Here is a 16,313-nt window from a genome sequence, read left to right as displayed (position 1 = left end):
GAAATCGTCAGAACTTACTGCCTTCTGTCCCTCCTGATTGGGCTCAAACTTTGGAAACATGTTCCTTCTTCACAGTTATCGCTCACCAAGACCTTTTACTGTCTTTTGAAACATCTGTCACCTGTTCCTGCCTTTCCATTATCAGTGCTCTTTCAACTTCTTGCATCTACTTTATCGCAGAGTTTCTATCTGGTTTTCCTGTGTCCAGACTCCCCTCCATTACTGGTGTCAAGCGGTTCTTTCATGCATTTTGATTTTACCATGTCACCATGGCCCTCTGAAACATCCGCTGTACCAAGATTAAAGTTGTCCCAATTTCATGTTCCTCTAGACATTGGCTCTACTCAAATCTGTCTTCCACTTTTCTTAAAAACTAACCACATGCTTTATTCAGGCCTTTTTTCCTCACCATGTAATAAATAGGCATTGTTTGCTCTATACTTGCACTCAGATCATTCCTCTTGGCTTGGAAGGCTCCTTCCCATGTTTCAGGCCCTTTCCCATGTAAATATCCTGCCTTTTTCATAAAGCTTTCCCTGACCGCTGCAGCCTCTAGCTTTTATGCTCATCCGTCCCCCCCTTTTTTTTTAACTGTTTATACCAGGTTTATACTTTTAATGCTTTTCTCATAGCATCTAATACTATGCAGGTAAAGAACAGGCAGATCTTTCCTGGATGAATAATTGTGAAAAAGTCATTTCTAACTTGAAAAGTGCAGAACCTGTTCTGGAGGACAAAACAAGGACTGGAAGGGAGGCTATACTCACTGTGCTGACTTCAGACACTGTGTGAGCTTTGATGGTAATAAAATGAAAAGAATCACTGAGCACAAGTAAATCACAACATCCAACGTTTAGCAACTAATGGTCCCTCATAAACAACCACAGTCCAGCCCGCTTCACAGAGCCGGCCTTGACCCCAGCCCGTACTTGAGTGGTGCAGGCAGGATGGTCTGGTAGTTGTAGTGCTGCTGCTGCTGCTGGCTGAGGATCTGCAGCTGCAGGAAGAGCTGCTGCTGCTGGAGCAGCCGGGCGTAGTTGGAGTCCATGGGCGGCTCGCTCTTCTCCCCCTTCTGATCTGGCGGGATGTACTGGTGGTACTTCAGCTTCTTCACCCGGGGCTTCGGGTCCTTGCACTTTTTGCTACGGTGCTTGTCATTTGGATTCTTGGGATGGCTTTGCTATTTTCGAGAAAAAGACAGTAAGAAAATTCTAAGAGAATGCAATCCATTGTACTGTGTGCCTAACTGATTTGAAAAGAAAACGCAATGCACCTTGGAAATCGGTGTCACTGCTCTGGAGAGCAATATACTAAATACATTTCAAGAGCTGTGAGAACATTCGAGTACTCCCTGTGACCAAAAATCTTGCTCCTAAGGACTTACTTCTCCTGATGCATTGGTCCCTTAGACTAAGGGCAAGATGCTCAGCTCAGCATTATCTATTCAAGTTCAACAAACATTTACTTTGGGTCTCCTGTGTAGATACTGCCTAGTACTTACATATACTATCTCCTAGTGAAAAACAGGTCTCACACGAAATATACAATAGGGAAAAGATTAAGTATACTTCACCATAACTATGTCATATTTTACGGTCATTAAAAAAAAAATCTATGGTGGGGCTTCCCTGGTGGTGCAGTGGTTGAGAGTCTGCCTGCCGATGCAGGGGATGCGGGTTCGTGCCCCGGTCCGGGAAGATCCCACGTGCCACGGAGTGGCTGGGCCCGTGAGCCATGGCTGCTGGGCCTGCGCGTCCAGAGCCTGTGCTCCGCAACGGGGAGAGGCTACAACAGTGAGAGGCCCGCGTACCGCAAAAAAAAAAAAAAAAAAAAAAAAAAAAAAAAAAAAAAAAAAAAGCTATGGTGAATATGTAAAAGCAGAAAAATACTTCTAATGAGAATAAAGCAGAATATAAAGCCATGAATTTCTATGGCAAATATGCAAAAAAAGAATACTGAGTAATGTGAATATGAATTTTAAAAAAATTTTCAAAAAGATTACATTTTAATTTTGAAAATGGGGTGTGAGACCCTGTCTTATGATTAAGAATCAGATTACTTTTTTGAGTTCTTTTCACCTCCTCCATTTATAAGTTATCAGATCACTTTCTACTTTTTAGCATTCAAATTGTAAGATAACTTCATCTGAAGAAAAAGCCCACCAACAAAACAAAACAGCACAAAACAATAGGGTATAGAAAATTATTTTTACGATGCTTTAGGTAAAATACTCAACTTAGTAAGAAGACTCTGAGAAGTACTAAATTAAATATAGTTATCAGTGTGATCATGTTATATAAGTTCACATTCAAAGAATTAGGACATTGCAAAAAAACCCAGAAAACAGAAATAAAGAAGGAAAGAAAAATCACCATATTCTGTATATCAGAAATCGTCACTATTAATATTTACTTTTTACTGTTTGGCCATCTCTCTTCAGTTGAACTGGCTTCCTTGTTCAGTGACGTTCAATTTTCTGCCCACAGATGTCCTCACAGCTACCCCCTCACCCCCTTTAGATCTCTGCCCAAATGTCATCTGCTTATTTGACCAGAGCACTCTATTTAAAACAGAAATGTCTCCCCTTGCCTCCATCCCCGATCTTGGCTTTATTCTTCACCACCCGGCACACTCTGTGTTTTATGTCTATTCACCTACCTCCAGCTCCTAACCAAGGTGGAGGTACTGTGATGTTTTCTTCACTGCTTTATCTACTCCTCGTACCCAGAACAGCACCTGGCTGGCACCTTCTGGTGCACACAGAAGGTGCTCTATAAATATCTGCTGAATTAATGAATGATAAATGTGTATGCTAATTAGAAATCACTCAAATTATCGGGCACTTAAAATACATCACAATGTTAGAAAATATTCTTGTCGCTGAAACAGCCTCCTCCTGCAATCTCACAATATTAATCAATTCACTGTCATCTGCTTATTTTATCAATAATAAATTTTATTTCTAATCTTTTCAGACTGATCATAAAATGAATGGGGTCTGGGTTAAGAAGGGGTGACTATAATTGTTATGTAATAAAACAATGGACCCAGACACAATCAGGAAGGGGACAGAAATGTAATAACCAGCATTCCTCAGACTAAATTGACTGTTACCTGTTAGCCTGCACATGTCTATTCTTTTAGGGCTGAGGATGGGAAATAGCTTTCCTCATAGAAAAACCCCAAAGAATTGTGGTCCGTTTCCTTTTTTTTTGGCGGTATGCGGGCGTCTCACTGCTGTGGCCTCTCCCGTTGCGGAGCACAGGCTGCTCCGGACGCGCAGGCTCAGCGGCCATGGCTCACAGGCCCAGCCACTCTGTGGCATGTGGGATCTTCCTGGACCGGGGCACGAACCCGTGTCCCCTGCATCGGCAGGCGGACTCTCAACCACTGAGCCACCAGGGAAGCTCCTGTCTCACATTCTTAAACAATGCCTTTTGCTCTAGAACTAAAGCCCTCCTTAAAGACAGACACGAGCGAGGAGCAGAAATTCAGAGACCAGGAGAGGCAGCGAACGAATTCTCAGTATCTGCAGGGAAAGACGGGTCGGCATTCGAACCCCCTTTGTGCTATTGGTGGGACATGCTGGGGGTTGTGGGAAGAGGAGGTAAGAGGTGATTTTATTGGCACAGTTACACTTGCCACCCTTTGGGATTTCTGGTGAAGATGGTGAAATACACTGGTATGTGCCCTGAAGGCATGGACACCTGGGCACATGGATGAACGAAAGCGCCTTCTCTCCAGGGAGGTCAGGACAAGCACAGGTCCTGGGGACGAGGGGAGTGAGGAACACACCCCAGGCTAGCTGCCTTCCAGGAGTGCTGCAACGGCTAACTGGGAAGGAAGGATAAAGGCCAGACTGGGATTCAGACGGGGTCCTTCTGGCCTTGTCACTTCCTCTCTTCTTTGGGCCTCAGTCTCCTCATCTGAAAGGTGCTGAGAGGCTTAGCTAGCCCTCTGAGGTCCTTTTTTAGTTCTAAAAGTTTGAGATCTGTGTTCTGCTAGTTTTGGCAAAAGTCACATCTGAAATGATTAAACTATTCCTTAGTTTATAACACCCCCCCCTTTATTTACCAGTTCTAAATAAATGTTAAAAAACTTTAAAAATGTATTATATATTAAAAATTTTAATCTTCCTCGGAACTTCTGAATTATTTTGACCAAGTAAAATGCATGGAACAGTGCCACAAATCTGCAGCTTATCTGAAGAACAAATCAAGCGTATCAGGCCAAATCTGCTAAATCAAAAAAATGTATTTGCTTCTCAAAAACCTTTACCCTATCACATATCTGCAGTACCACTGAGTTTGACCTTGTGTATAAAGCCCCAAATCACATTACCATTATAGGCATCTGCTTGTGAGATTCATGAATCCCAAGTGCTATAGTCTCTCTCTCTCTCTCTCTTTCTCTCTCTCTCTCTTTCTCTCTCTCTCACCTCCCCCCACCCCTTGTTTGTTTCATCTTACTGGCCTGGGTGGAAGCAGAATTGGGAATTGCTGATAAAATGATTCCTAAAGTCTTTCTGCACTGCTGCAATCATTTTATACAGACTGAATTTTGTGCTGTTCTTCTGTGAGCATCGAACGAAAGAGGTCATTTGTTGAAGGTGGTGGTGGTTTCAGTTATGAAGGCCTGGGTGAGCAAGTCCTTCTGTGGTTTTGTTTTCAAGGCTTCAGGCTTTATAAAAGGCAGGCCGGGCAATGTGGACTGGACACAGCCTTTGTCCTCTGTGCTCAGGGCTACACACCACAGTTGAAGGTAAAGACGCTCAAAGCAGCATGCATGCAGGGTACCCACCTTCACCAGTGCTGGCCCAGGCTTTGCTGAGGACACGGTGTTGGTGGGGAGGACAGGCGCTGTGGACCGTGGGGGTGGCTGGTCTGCAGTAGGCGTTTTCAAGAATTCAGGAACTGCTGGGGACACTGAAGTAAACTGGTGGAAAAGGCAGAAAGGGGACAAGTCTGTGAAATCAATGACAGTGAAAAGAAAAAAACCAAAATTATAAGGGAATGACCTCATTTTTTTAAAAGTCCACTAGAAAAGAAACAAAAATATAGTATTATGTCTGAGACCCAGATGGTGGAATAACATGCTTTACGTCCGTCGAGCCAATGATTTAGTCTTTGCCCCGACAGCAATGAAAAGCTAAAGCTAAATAAGGCTAGATTGACAAAACTCTAGTGTTTTCTCAGAAATATGGCCAGAACTGTCCTTTTTTGGCAGAAAAAAAGTCCAAGACTCCTGTAAAAATGATCAAAACAGTACACGGTACTTGAAAGGTTTTCTTGCCCTACAGGTCACACTAATGTGGGCTAATTCAGATATGATATTTAGTCTATGAATCCCCTCGACCACACCCCAGATCCACTGTCAGGAAGCCTCTGGTAAGAAAGCTTCCACTTCCTGGCGGCCCACTCCACGCATGTGTCCTTCAACGTGCTTTACAGCTTCTGTTCCCATCTCCAAACCTGACCAGCACTCTTGTCAACCATCCCATCGCCCTCCGCCCCTCCCATTTCTTGCAGCAGGAGAAAACCTGAAGAATATATTGATAGGATTGACCTGTGCATTGACAGTCCCCTCACACTTAAAGCAAGAAGTGAATTTGTTGCCTAGGCCAAAATAAGCAATTACTGAATCTCAATGTGGGGGTCATATATTAATAAAGGAAGCATCAACAACCCAACAGACTATTCCCACTAGCAATCTTCTTTAAGTAGATTTTAAGTATTCACTTACTGGAAAGAGATAGTACTATTGTAATAAATCAGTTAAACGTTGCACTGATTGCTACTTGGACCCAACAGCCTTATCTTAAAGGAAAATGGCTTTATCATTACCACTTCCCGAACAACTGTCCAATTCATTATAATAATCAAAATCGGTTCTCTTGTTGAAGCAGTTGGGTTTAAAAAATAGCAAACTGTATTTTCCCTTCTTAAAATAAATGACCTGAAAACTCAGAGGGCTATTAGCAGCAAGAAATATGATTCTTGGCACATACTAGTTACTCAATAAATATTTGTTTAATGGGTGAATGGAAATTCCTGGTGGCATTACTCACACTGGGTCACGCCCTCCAGCCCGGTTGAGCCTGGGAGATGTGTGTGGGTGCAGTTGACTGTCCATGCCCATGTCGCCTCTCTCCCTGAGCTTTGTTTTCATTTTGCCACTGATTTCAATTTTTAAGTAACTGTCAGTAAGTGTTGATGGTATAAAAGACTTGACTTTTTAAAGATGGCCACACTTAATTTCATTTTCAAACAGAAATGAAGGAACTCCTCCACGAGTCTTGACACCTATGTTCCAAGGTGACTTCTGTCTCCAAACAGCCCCGAGACAGCCGGCTCCTTCTGTGAACCTCTGAGATGTGCAGTGAACGATGACGGCCAGCTGATCCCTGCTTTAAGGGATATGGTTTTATGTTATTTGTTTTCCTTTCACTTTGTACTTTTTTTGGAAATGAGGATACTTATCTCTGGTCAGTTTTCACGCAGGGGAAGAACATTCTTTGGCTATTAAATAGTTGGCATGTGAAGTAGAGCCAGATATTTGAATTCTGAAATATAGATATGTATATATTTCCTTGCAAATAAATTCTACTAACCTGGCAAGCTATTTTTACCAGCCCAGCCCCTGCTGACTGATAATGATAGTAATGATTTATTGGAGAGCAGTCTTAATAATCTGAAAAATAACCCAGGTACGTGAATGTGGTATCAGTTGTAATATTTATGAAAACGTTTGGCCTATATTTCTAGACTTTGCCTAACTGACTTCATCCTTGATCACTAATACTCCCATCTTATTAGCTTCTTTGGTATTTTAGCGTGACTCTGCTACACAGAAAACCACAGACTTCAGCATAATACAAGAATAGCTCAACTGAGATACACTGATTGTTAACTTTACCTAATCTGAAGATAAATTCTGGTTAAAAAGGGAGAAATATCTAAACACTTCTTTACATTTTGCTGGTCTTTTTAATGTGCCTTAGAAAGGACCGCACCCTGCCCCCGCCCCCGCCCCAATCTTAGATCATAGCTAAATGTTAGAATTCTAGTGGCTAGAATTACCCCCAGAGTCTAAATATTAATATTTTTGAAATGATAGTATTCCAAAAAGGACTACAAGAATATCCAAGGCATAGAGGATACTACACTTATTTTGTTCCACATTAAGTTGAGCAATATGTTAAAATCTTAAAAGAGTCCTTTAAATAGTTTAAATTGACACCAAGATCTAAATTCACCTTATAGACTATCAAAATTTAATCTCAAAATGATCTTTTCTCCAAAGAAACAAAAAAGCTTCAAACTGTGCTTTGTTTTACTGGATCTGATCTCATCATAACTTCGTCTCATGACAACGGTTCTTTGTCATCATAACACCATGAAAGGAAATGTCAGGAAAACGTTGTTTACCAGTGGATATTTATGCTTTAAATAAAACTCAAAAGAAAGCACTTCAAATTTTAAAGACTGATCTTTCTATTAGAAACTACTATGGAAAAGTTCAGCTACAAAAGAAAAAAGAGCAAATGTTTAAGCTGATTAGAGTTTTTATAATATTTCAGGTATCTGTGCTGGCTCCTTCTGAAAAGATGATACATTTGCCAAAGACCAATCATTCTTCTCTGGTAAGTTCCTTTTTTATTAGAATTTCTTTATGCAGTCTAGAGGGATAGAAACTAGCTATTTAAAAACAAAACTTTTTTGTACTGTAGATTTCAAATCTACAATAAATGTGTTTTTAATTTAGGATGTAGCAGAGATCTTAATTAAGATGGCAGTATGCAAATTAGAAATTCAAGATGCAGTTATTCTTTAAATATTTCCATATTCCAATCCTCATAAAATGAATGTGTTGAATACAAATCAAAAACATATGCTTTGTATATTTAGTGGACGGATATTTTATGTAAAATTCTAGCTTTGTTAAAACATATCACCTAGCATTACCCCTTGTTTCTGTAATATATAGTTATAAGTTTAAGTGTTTCATTTATAGAACAAGTAGCTGAACATTAAAATCTACTGGCACGGACTTCCCTGTAGTCCAATGGTTAAGACTCTGCGCTTCCCATCAACAGAGGAATGGATAAAAAAGATGTAGTATACATATACAATGGAATATTACTCAGCCATAAAAAAGGAATGAAATAATGCCATTTGTAGCAACATGGATGGACCTAGAGATTTTCATACTGGGTGAAGTAAGTCAGACAGAGAAAGAGAAATACCATATGATATCACTTATATGGGGAATTTAAAAAGAAATGATACAAATGAATGTATTTACAAAAGAGAAATGGACTTACAAACTTAGAGGATGAACTTAAGGTTACCGGGGGGGGAGGGAAGGCTGAAGGGAAGGGATAGTTAGGGAGTTTGGGATTGACATGTACACACTGTTATATTTAAAAAGGATAACCAACAAGGACCTATTGTATAGCACAGGGAACTCTGCTCAATGTTACGTGGCAACCTGGATAGGAGGGCAGCCTGGGGGAGAATGTATACATGTATACGTATGGCTGAGTCGCTTTGCTGTGCACCTGAAACTATCACAACATTGTTTATTGGCTATACTCCAATATAAATTTAAAAGTTAAAAAAAAAAAAAAAAGACTGCGCTTCCAATGCAGGGGGTACAGGTTCGATCCCTGTTCGGGGAAGTTCCACATGCCATGCAGCATCACTGGCACAATAGCTAGTGGACTTTTAGTTGGTACTTGAATACCTGATTAGTACTGAGGATCTTCATGTATCCCTCATTTAAAAAAATTGATTATTTTTAAAAATTGTGGTAAAATGTACATAACATAAAATTTACCAATCAAACCATTTTAAAGTGTGTAACTGTATGTCATTACATACATCCACGTTGTTCTGCAACCATTACCACTATCCATTTCCAGAACTTCTTCATCACCCCAAACTGAAACTCTATGCTCACTAAACAACAATATTCCATTCTCCCCTCCCCGCAGCCCCTGACAACCACCATCTACTTTCTGTATCTACAAATTTAACTACTCTAGGTACCTAATATAAGTGGAATCATACATTTTTCTTTCTGTGACTGGCTTATTTCACTTAGCATAATGTCCTCAAGGTTCATCCATGTTGTAGCTTGTGTCAGAATTCCCTTCTTTTTAAGGCTGAATAATACTTTGCTGCATGTGAACCACATTTTGTTTATCCATTCATTTGTCAGTGGACACATGGGTCACTACTTCTACCTTTTGGCTATTAAATAATAGCCAAATAGTAAATAATGCTGCTATGAGCATGGGTGTACAAATTGCTGTTCAAGTCCCTGCTTTCAGTTCTTCTGGCCATAAACCCAGAAGTGGAATTGTTGGATCATATGGTAATTCTATTTTTAACTTTTTGAGGAATTGCCCTACCATTTTCTATAGCTGTTTGCACCATTTATTTCACAATTCCACCAACAGTGCACAGGGCTTCCATTTTTTCCAGATCCTTGCTGAGAACTTAATTTCTGTTCTTTTTGATATTCTAACGGTATGAGGTGATATCTCATTGTGGTTTTGATTGGCATTTCTCTAGTGATTAGTGATGTTGAGCATCATTTCATATGCTTGTTGGTCTTTATATATCCTCTTTGAATAAATGTCTGTTAAAGTCCTTAGTCCATTTTAAAATCAGGTTATTTATAGTTTTTGTTGTTGACTTGTGGGAGTTCTTTATATATTCTGGGGCTTCCCTGGTGGCGCAGTGGTTGAGAATCCGCCTGCCGATGCAGGGGACACGGGTTCGTGCCCCAGTCCGGGAAGATCCCACATGCTGCAGAGCGGCTGGGCCCGTGAGCCATGGCCACTGAGCCTGTGCGTCCGGAGCCTGCGCTCCGCGATGGGAGAGGCCACAACAGTGAGAGGCCCACGTACCACAAAAAAAAAATTAAAAAAAAAAATATATATATATTCTGGATATTAGCCCCTTATCAGATACATGATTTGCAGATATTTTCTCCCATTCTGTGGGTTGCTTTTCACTCAGTTGATAGTGTGCTTTGATGCACAGTTTTTAATTATTTATTTATTTATTCTTGGCTGTGTTGGGTCCTCGTTGCTGGGCGCAGGCTTTCTGTAGCTGCAGCAAGCGGGGGCTGCTCTTTGTTGCTGTGCACAGCCTTCTTATCGCAGTGGCTTCTCTTGTTGTGGAGCACGGGCTCTAGGTACGTGGGCTTCAGTAGTTGCAGCACACGGGCTCAGTTGTTGTGGCTCACGGGCTCTAGAGCACAGGCTCAATAGTTGTGGCACATGGGCTTAGATGCTCTGCAGCATGTCGGATCTTCCTGGACCAGGGCTTGAGCCCGTGTCCCCTGCATTGGCAGATGGATTCTTAACCACTGTGCCACCAGGGAAGTCCTGCACAGTTTTTAATTTTGATGAAGCCTAATTATCTATTTTTCTTTTGTTTCCTGGTGTCATATCTAAGAGAGCATTGCCAAATCCAATGTCATGAGGACTTCCCCTATGTTTTTTCCCTAACAGTTTTATAGTTCTAACTCTTATGTTTAGGTCTTTGTCCATTTTGAGCTAATCTTCATATATGGTGTTAGGTAAGGATCCAACTTCATTCTTTTGCCTGTGGACATCCAATTTTCTTAACACTGTTTGTTGAAAAGACTGTCCTGTTTCTATTGAGTAACCTTGACACTGTGTCTAAAATCATTTGACCATATATGTGAAGATTTATTTCTGGGTTCTTTATTCTATTCCATTGGTCTATATGTCTGTCTTCATGCCAGAACCACACTGTTTTGATTGCTGTAGCTTTGTAGTAAGTTTGAAATCAGGAAGTATGAGACCTCCAATTTTATTCTTTTTCAAGACTGTTTTGACTTATTTGGGGTCTCTTGAGATTCCATATGAATTTTAGAATAAATTTTTCCACTTCTGCAAAAAATTGCCCTTGGGATTTTGAAAGGAATTTGTACCGAATCTGTGTACTGCTTTTGGGTAGAACTGACATCACCACAATATTAAGTCTTCTAATCCATGAGTGTGAGACGTCTTTCCATGTATGTGTTTGGTTGATTTTTTTGTAGTGATTCCTTTCTCATTTCCTTTGTGTACATTCTATAGATATTTTCTTTGTTGTTACCATGGGGATTACACATAATATCCTAAAGCTATGACATCTAACTTATATTGACACCAGCTTCAGTTATTTACAAGAACTACTTTATAGCCATGTCTCCCCATTTTATATTATGTCACTAATTACATCATTATATATTATGTAGCCATTAACATAGATTTATAATTTTTGTGCATTTGTTACTTAAATCCTGTAGAAAATAAAAAGTGGAGTTATACACCAAAATTACAATAATACCATTCCTTATATTTGTCCATGTATTTACCTTTACCAGAGGACTTTATATTTCTGAATGGCTTTGAGTTATTGTCTAGCATCCTTTCATTTCAACTTAAGGGCTCTCTAGCATTTCTTATAGGGCAGGTCAAATGATAATGAACTCCTTTGATTTTTGTTTGTCTGGCTTTGTTGTTTTAATTTCTCCCTCATTTTTGAAGGACAGTTCTGCTGGATATAGAATTCTTGGTTGACAGTTTTTTCTTTCAGCACTTAGATATATCATCACAATATGTCTTCTGGCCTGCAGTGTTTCTGCTGAGAAATCCACTGATATTCTTACTGGGAGATTTCCTCTTATATGTGATAAGTGACTTTCCTTGCTGCTTTCTAGATTCTCTCTGTTTTTGACTTTTGACAATTTGATTTTTATGTGTCTCAGTGTGGATCTCTTTGAGTTTATTCTTTTTGGCATTCATTGAGCTTCTTGGATTTGTATATCCATGTCTTGCCCCAAATTTGCAAAACTTTGGGTCATTATTTCTTCAATTAATTTCTCTGACCCTTTCTCTCTCTTCTCCTCTTGGACTCCCATAATGCCCATATTGATCTGCTTGATGGCATCCCATAAGTCTCTTAGGCTCTGTTCACTTTTCTTCATTTTTTTTTGTCCTCAGACTCAATAATTTCAAATGACCTGTCTTCAAGTTTGCTGATATTTTTTGCTGTCTGAGTCTGCTGTTGAAGCCCTCTAATGGATTTTTCAATTCAGTTAGTGTATTTTTCAGCTCCATAATTAAAAAAAAATAATTTCTGTTGATATTCTCATTTTGTTCATATATTGTTTCCCTGATTTCCTTTAGTTCATTGCTTGTGTTTTCCTTTAGCTTTTTGAGCATATTTCAGACAGTTAAAGTCTTTGTTTAGGAAGTCTGATGTGTGTGTTTCTTCAGGGATAGTTTCTGGAGATTATTTTGTTGCTTCAAATGGGCCATATTTCCCTGTTTTTTGTATGCCTTGTTTTTTGGTGGTTGGGAGGGGCGTTGTATCTTTGGTTTAAAATTGAGCATGTGAAGAAACATCCACCTCTCACAATCTTTGCAGACTGTTGTTGAAGACCTTCACTAATTTTATGGGCCTCTGGGCCTTGGGATTAACTCTGGGTGGAGGCTTAAGGTTTTGTCAAGTCTTTTCTGAGCATGTGTCCTGTCTGGGCCTAAGTACATGGTTTTTTTTGCTTGGTTCTGTTTATTAAATTTAAAAATTTCCCCTCATGCATGGCTGCTTTTAAATGTCTTAATTTCCCAGAGTCTCACTCTAGCTTCTTCTCAGGGCCTTAAAGAGTTCTGCTGCATTCTTTGGCCTGCAGTCTACTGCCCTCAGGTGTCTGGGTCTGCAGTTCCTCTACAATTTTCACATGATGTGGCTCCTGCCACTACCTTCTACAGCTTCTCCTAGCCTGAGATCCAAACTATGCACTTTCCCCCATCTGAGTTCTGAGTCAGACAAGTCAGAAACTAGTCCCTTGGCCAGCCCACAACAGGCCAGAATATTGCAAACAAATTCTGCTCTACTCCTTCCATCCTGAGGGAGGGAACTGGGTATTGGGCCACTTCCTCTGACTGTGCCATGCTGGGAAGCATGTGGGTAAGGGTGAGTGAAAACACCATGACATTTTCTACATTTTTGAATGTGGCTTTTTCTTGATTGGGTGTTTGGTTGGTGTAGATATCTGACTGGTTTTCAGAGCTCTTAAAAAGTTATTTTAGTCAGTCTGTAGTTTATTTAATGCTTCTGTGAGAGAATGAGGGCCTGGACCTTCCTATTCTGCTGTCTTGTTGATGTGCAGTGTCTTTTATAGTGAGACAGTGTTAAGTATGCAAATACATGTACAAAAATCTCAATGTGAGCCTATTTATTTAGTACTTCTAATTTTTAATAGTTCAATTATAACCAATACTACAACTATTAAAATAATTCCACACAGCAGAAGGGTGATTAGTCAGAGTATCACCAACTACTCTACTCATTAATGAATTTGTTACTTTTGGTGGTAACTTCATAACATAAAAATTTCATTAATACTTTAGGATCAACTTTAGAAAACCTAGAGCCATTGTCCACCTTATTTAAATACAGTCCTCTTTATAAAGTTGTCACATATTATTTATTATATTCTCCAGAATCATGTAGAATGTCTATTACAACCTTTGTGTGACCATGTTGGTGATTCACAAGTTAGTTAAAGTGACCATTAGGGGCCAGAATGTGGAAGCATAATAAATATTAAAATTACTGTTATTCATTTTTGATAAGTGAATGATGTTACTTGAGTAGACTGTATAGTAGAGAAAAAAATGTTATGTATGTTATTTCTTGGGTAATACAAATACCAGTTGTCACTATGAGTCATAACAGGATGAAACAGGATGATGTTCTGGAAAATAGTCTTAAGAAGAATCTCATACTGTTGGCCTAATAAGAACAAAGTCATTAGTTCAAATCCCCTGCAGGCCAGACAGATGCTTTTTCATGATATCTGCCCCCAGATAATATATATAAAGTAAGTCGTTCAGTGCCTTAACAACATTGAAGTAAGTGTAATGGCCAGATGTTGGCCATTATTTATCGTCATCTCAGTTATAGTCAATAAAGATTTATTTATTAATAAATAAATAGGAGAGTCCTATTCTGCATAATGCACCATTTTAGGGACTTTTCTGTTGGTCACAGGAGAACTGAGTTAAGAATTGGGATGGAACACAGCTTCACAGTTAATGTTGAAAACCAGCTCAAAAATCTATTAATAGTGGCAGACTCCTCTTGATATATAAGTTATAAGAAGCATAACTGAAGGGGTAATCATAGGAATTACAGTCAATATCTTTGATGTCCTATTCAGGCCTTTACTGATAAGTGTCTGTAATAAAAATCTAATTTTGATTATTTAGTATATATGTACACAGCTTACACATTAGACCTTGCTCATTCTCTTTGTTAGCTTAAACCTAAAACTTCTCTATTATTTGGCAAAAGGTCATCTACCTGAAAGTTACTTGAAACAATGGTAAAAAATAGTTTGCCAAATTCTCCTAAGCTTGTCTTCCTGAAAATACACAGAGTAAGTGTCCAAGAAGGTTCCTTCCAGTACTACTTTGAATTTGAAAATGAACACAGATCCTGTCAGATCATACTTACAGTTAAACATCTGGGTGTTTATAATAAATGATTAATTAAATGACTTAAGAAATCACTGAGAGAAAAAAAGTCCTCAGGTTAAAAAGACCAGTGTCACAGTTTGTGGCACCCATGTGTGGCTTGCTGGTCTTAATTTTCTACAGTTTTCCATTATTCAAGACTTGCTTCAGCATAAAAATAAATTGAGCTCCAATATGTGATGTGTGTTTCATTAATATTTTGGCAAATTCCTTTCCAGCTGTACTCTGATCAGAATTGAAAAGACAAGAGGAAAGTCCAAGGAAAAGCAGTTTTATTCTCTTACAGACCACAAAGAAATAATAGATATTTCAAAGAATTTACATTTTGAAGGAAGGTCATGGTTGTGTATTACACTGTTCACATTGTGAGGTCATTAGCTTTTTAGCACTGGGATTGTAAAACAAGTGCCTGAAAAATCTGCTTTTTGCCTAGATATTATGAGTTAAAATTTTTTTTTTTTGGTAGGTAATGTTCCTTTTATTTGAACACTTTCCTGTAGGACTTAAAATTCTGGTATCTATCCATGTGTTCTGAAAAAGAATTAAGGAGACTATATGTCATAAGACATTTTGGAATAAAGCAAGGTATATGGAAATCTTGAGCCTAATTTTCTCCCAACTAATTATCTGTAAGTATAACTTTTAAAGAACCTAGAAGAAATTCCCTGAATTGGTCTTGAACATTACAGTAGGCCAAGTATGAAAATAATTGAACAGGAAAATTAGAAAAATGTGTTTAAGCCATAGAATTAAATGTGCATAATAAAATGATGATTAATCACCATATGAAAAAACTTGGTTCAGGTAAACAAGAAGCAAAGTGAAGTTTATGTCAGAGCCACTCAAAAGTGTGGTCTGTGGACCTTTGTTACCTGCCAGTGACAAGGACAGGAAGTTTTAGGAAATTTGATGTCATCCCACTACTTTTATTTTATTTTACAAGAGGATTAGTCCACAATGCATTGGAAATTAAACTATATAAAAAACAAATATATTGGGACTTCCCTGGTGGCACAGTGGTTAAGAATCCGCCTGCCAATGCAGGGAACACGAGTTCGATCCCTGGTCCAGGAAGATCCCACAGGCCGCAGAGCAACTCAGCCCGTGCGCCACAACTACTGAGCCTGTGCTCTAGAGCCCGCGAGCCACCAACTACTGAGCCCGTGCCCCACAGCTACTGAAGCCCTCGCGCCTAGAGCCCATGCTCCTCAACAAGAGAAGCCACCACAATGAGAAGCCCGTGCACAGCAATGAAGAGTAGACCCCGCTCACCGCAACTAGAGAAAGCCTGCATGCAGCAACAAAGACCCAACGCAGCCAAAAATAAATAAAATAAATTTTTAAAAAATGATTTAAGAATATGATTAACATACAGCCAAGTTCCCGATATGTAGAGAATACAGTTTAGTAGGGTTTACAGCAAAATTTCAAATTGTAAAAATAAAAGGAATACACGTATACTTAGGAAAGTTTGTAAGAAGAGTTACGGGTGATTTAAACAAAACAAAACAAAACAAAACAAACATATTATTCCTTCACTACAGGCAGTTTGAGGACCACTGGTCTACAGTAACTAAATTCACCATCAAACTCGTATACTGAATTTCCATTTTAAAGATTAAAAACTAAGAATATCAAAGAATACCAAAAACACAAGATGTTTATGTTGCTCTTTTAAAATGAGGGGCTGTCCCTTCCCTCTGTAAACTTGATGTCCAATGAGAAGGAATGTTTTCAGGTACTT

The 16,313-nt window shown here is 39.1% G+C and overlaps 1 protein-coding gene across 15 annotated transcripts in view; it reads right to left on the bottom strand.

Annotated features, from left to right (window-relative positions):
• The window catches only part of MRTFB (myocardin related transcription factor B), a 280,358-nt gene that overhangs the window by 20,951 nt on the left and 243,094 nt on the right, over positions 1 to 16,313 (bottom strand). For all 15 annotated transcript variants that reach the window (XM_067013395.1, XM_067013399.1, XM_067013396.1 and 12 more), the window contains 2 exons: positions 4,801 to 4,935; positions 930 to 1,180 (listed from right to left, as the gene is read on the bottom strand). In XM_067013395.1, coding sequence (XP_066869496.1) covers positions 930 to 1,180; positions 4,801 to 4,935 — 386 coding nt within the window. The remainder of the gene's footprint in view (positions 1 to 929; positions 1,181 to 4,800; positions 4,936 to 16,313) is intronic.

Source organism: Kogia breviceps, chromosome 14, assembly GCF_026419965.1.
Source record: "Kogia breviceps isolate mKogBre1 chromosome 14, mKogBre1 haplotype 1, whole genome shotgun sequence".
NCBI classification, from domain to species: domain Eukaryota; kingdom Metazoa; phylum Chordata; class Mammalia; order Artiodactyla; family Physeteridae; genus Kogia; species Kogia breviceps.
Note: the sequence above shows the minus strand (reverse complement) of the source record. Positions and strands in the feature narration are given on the sequence as shown.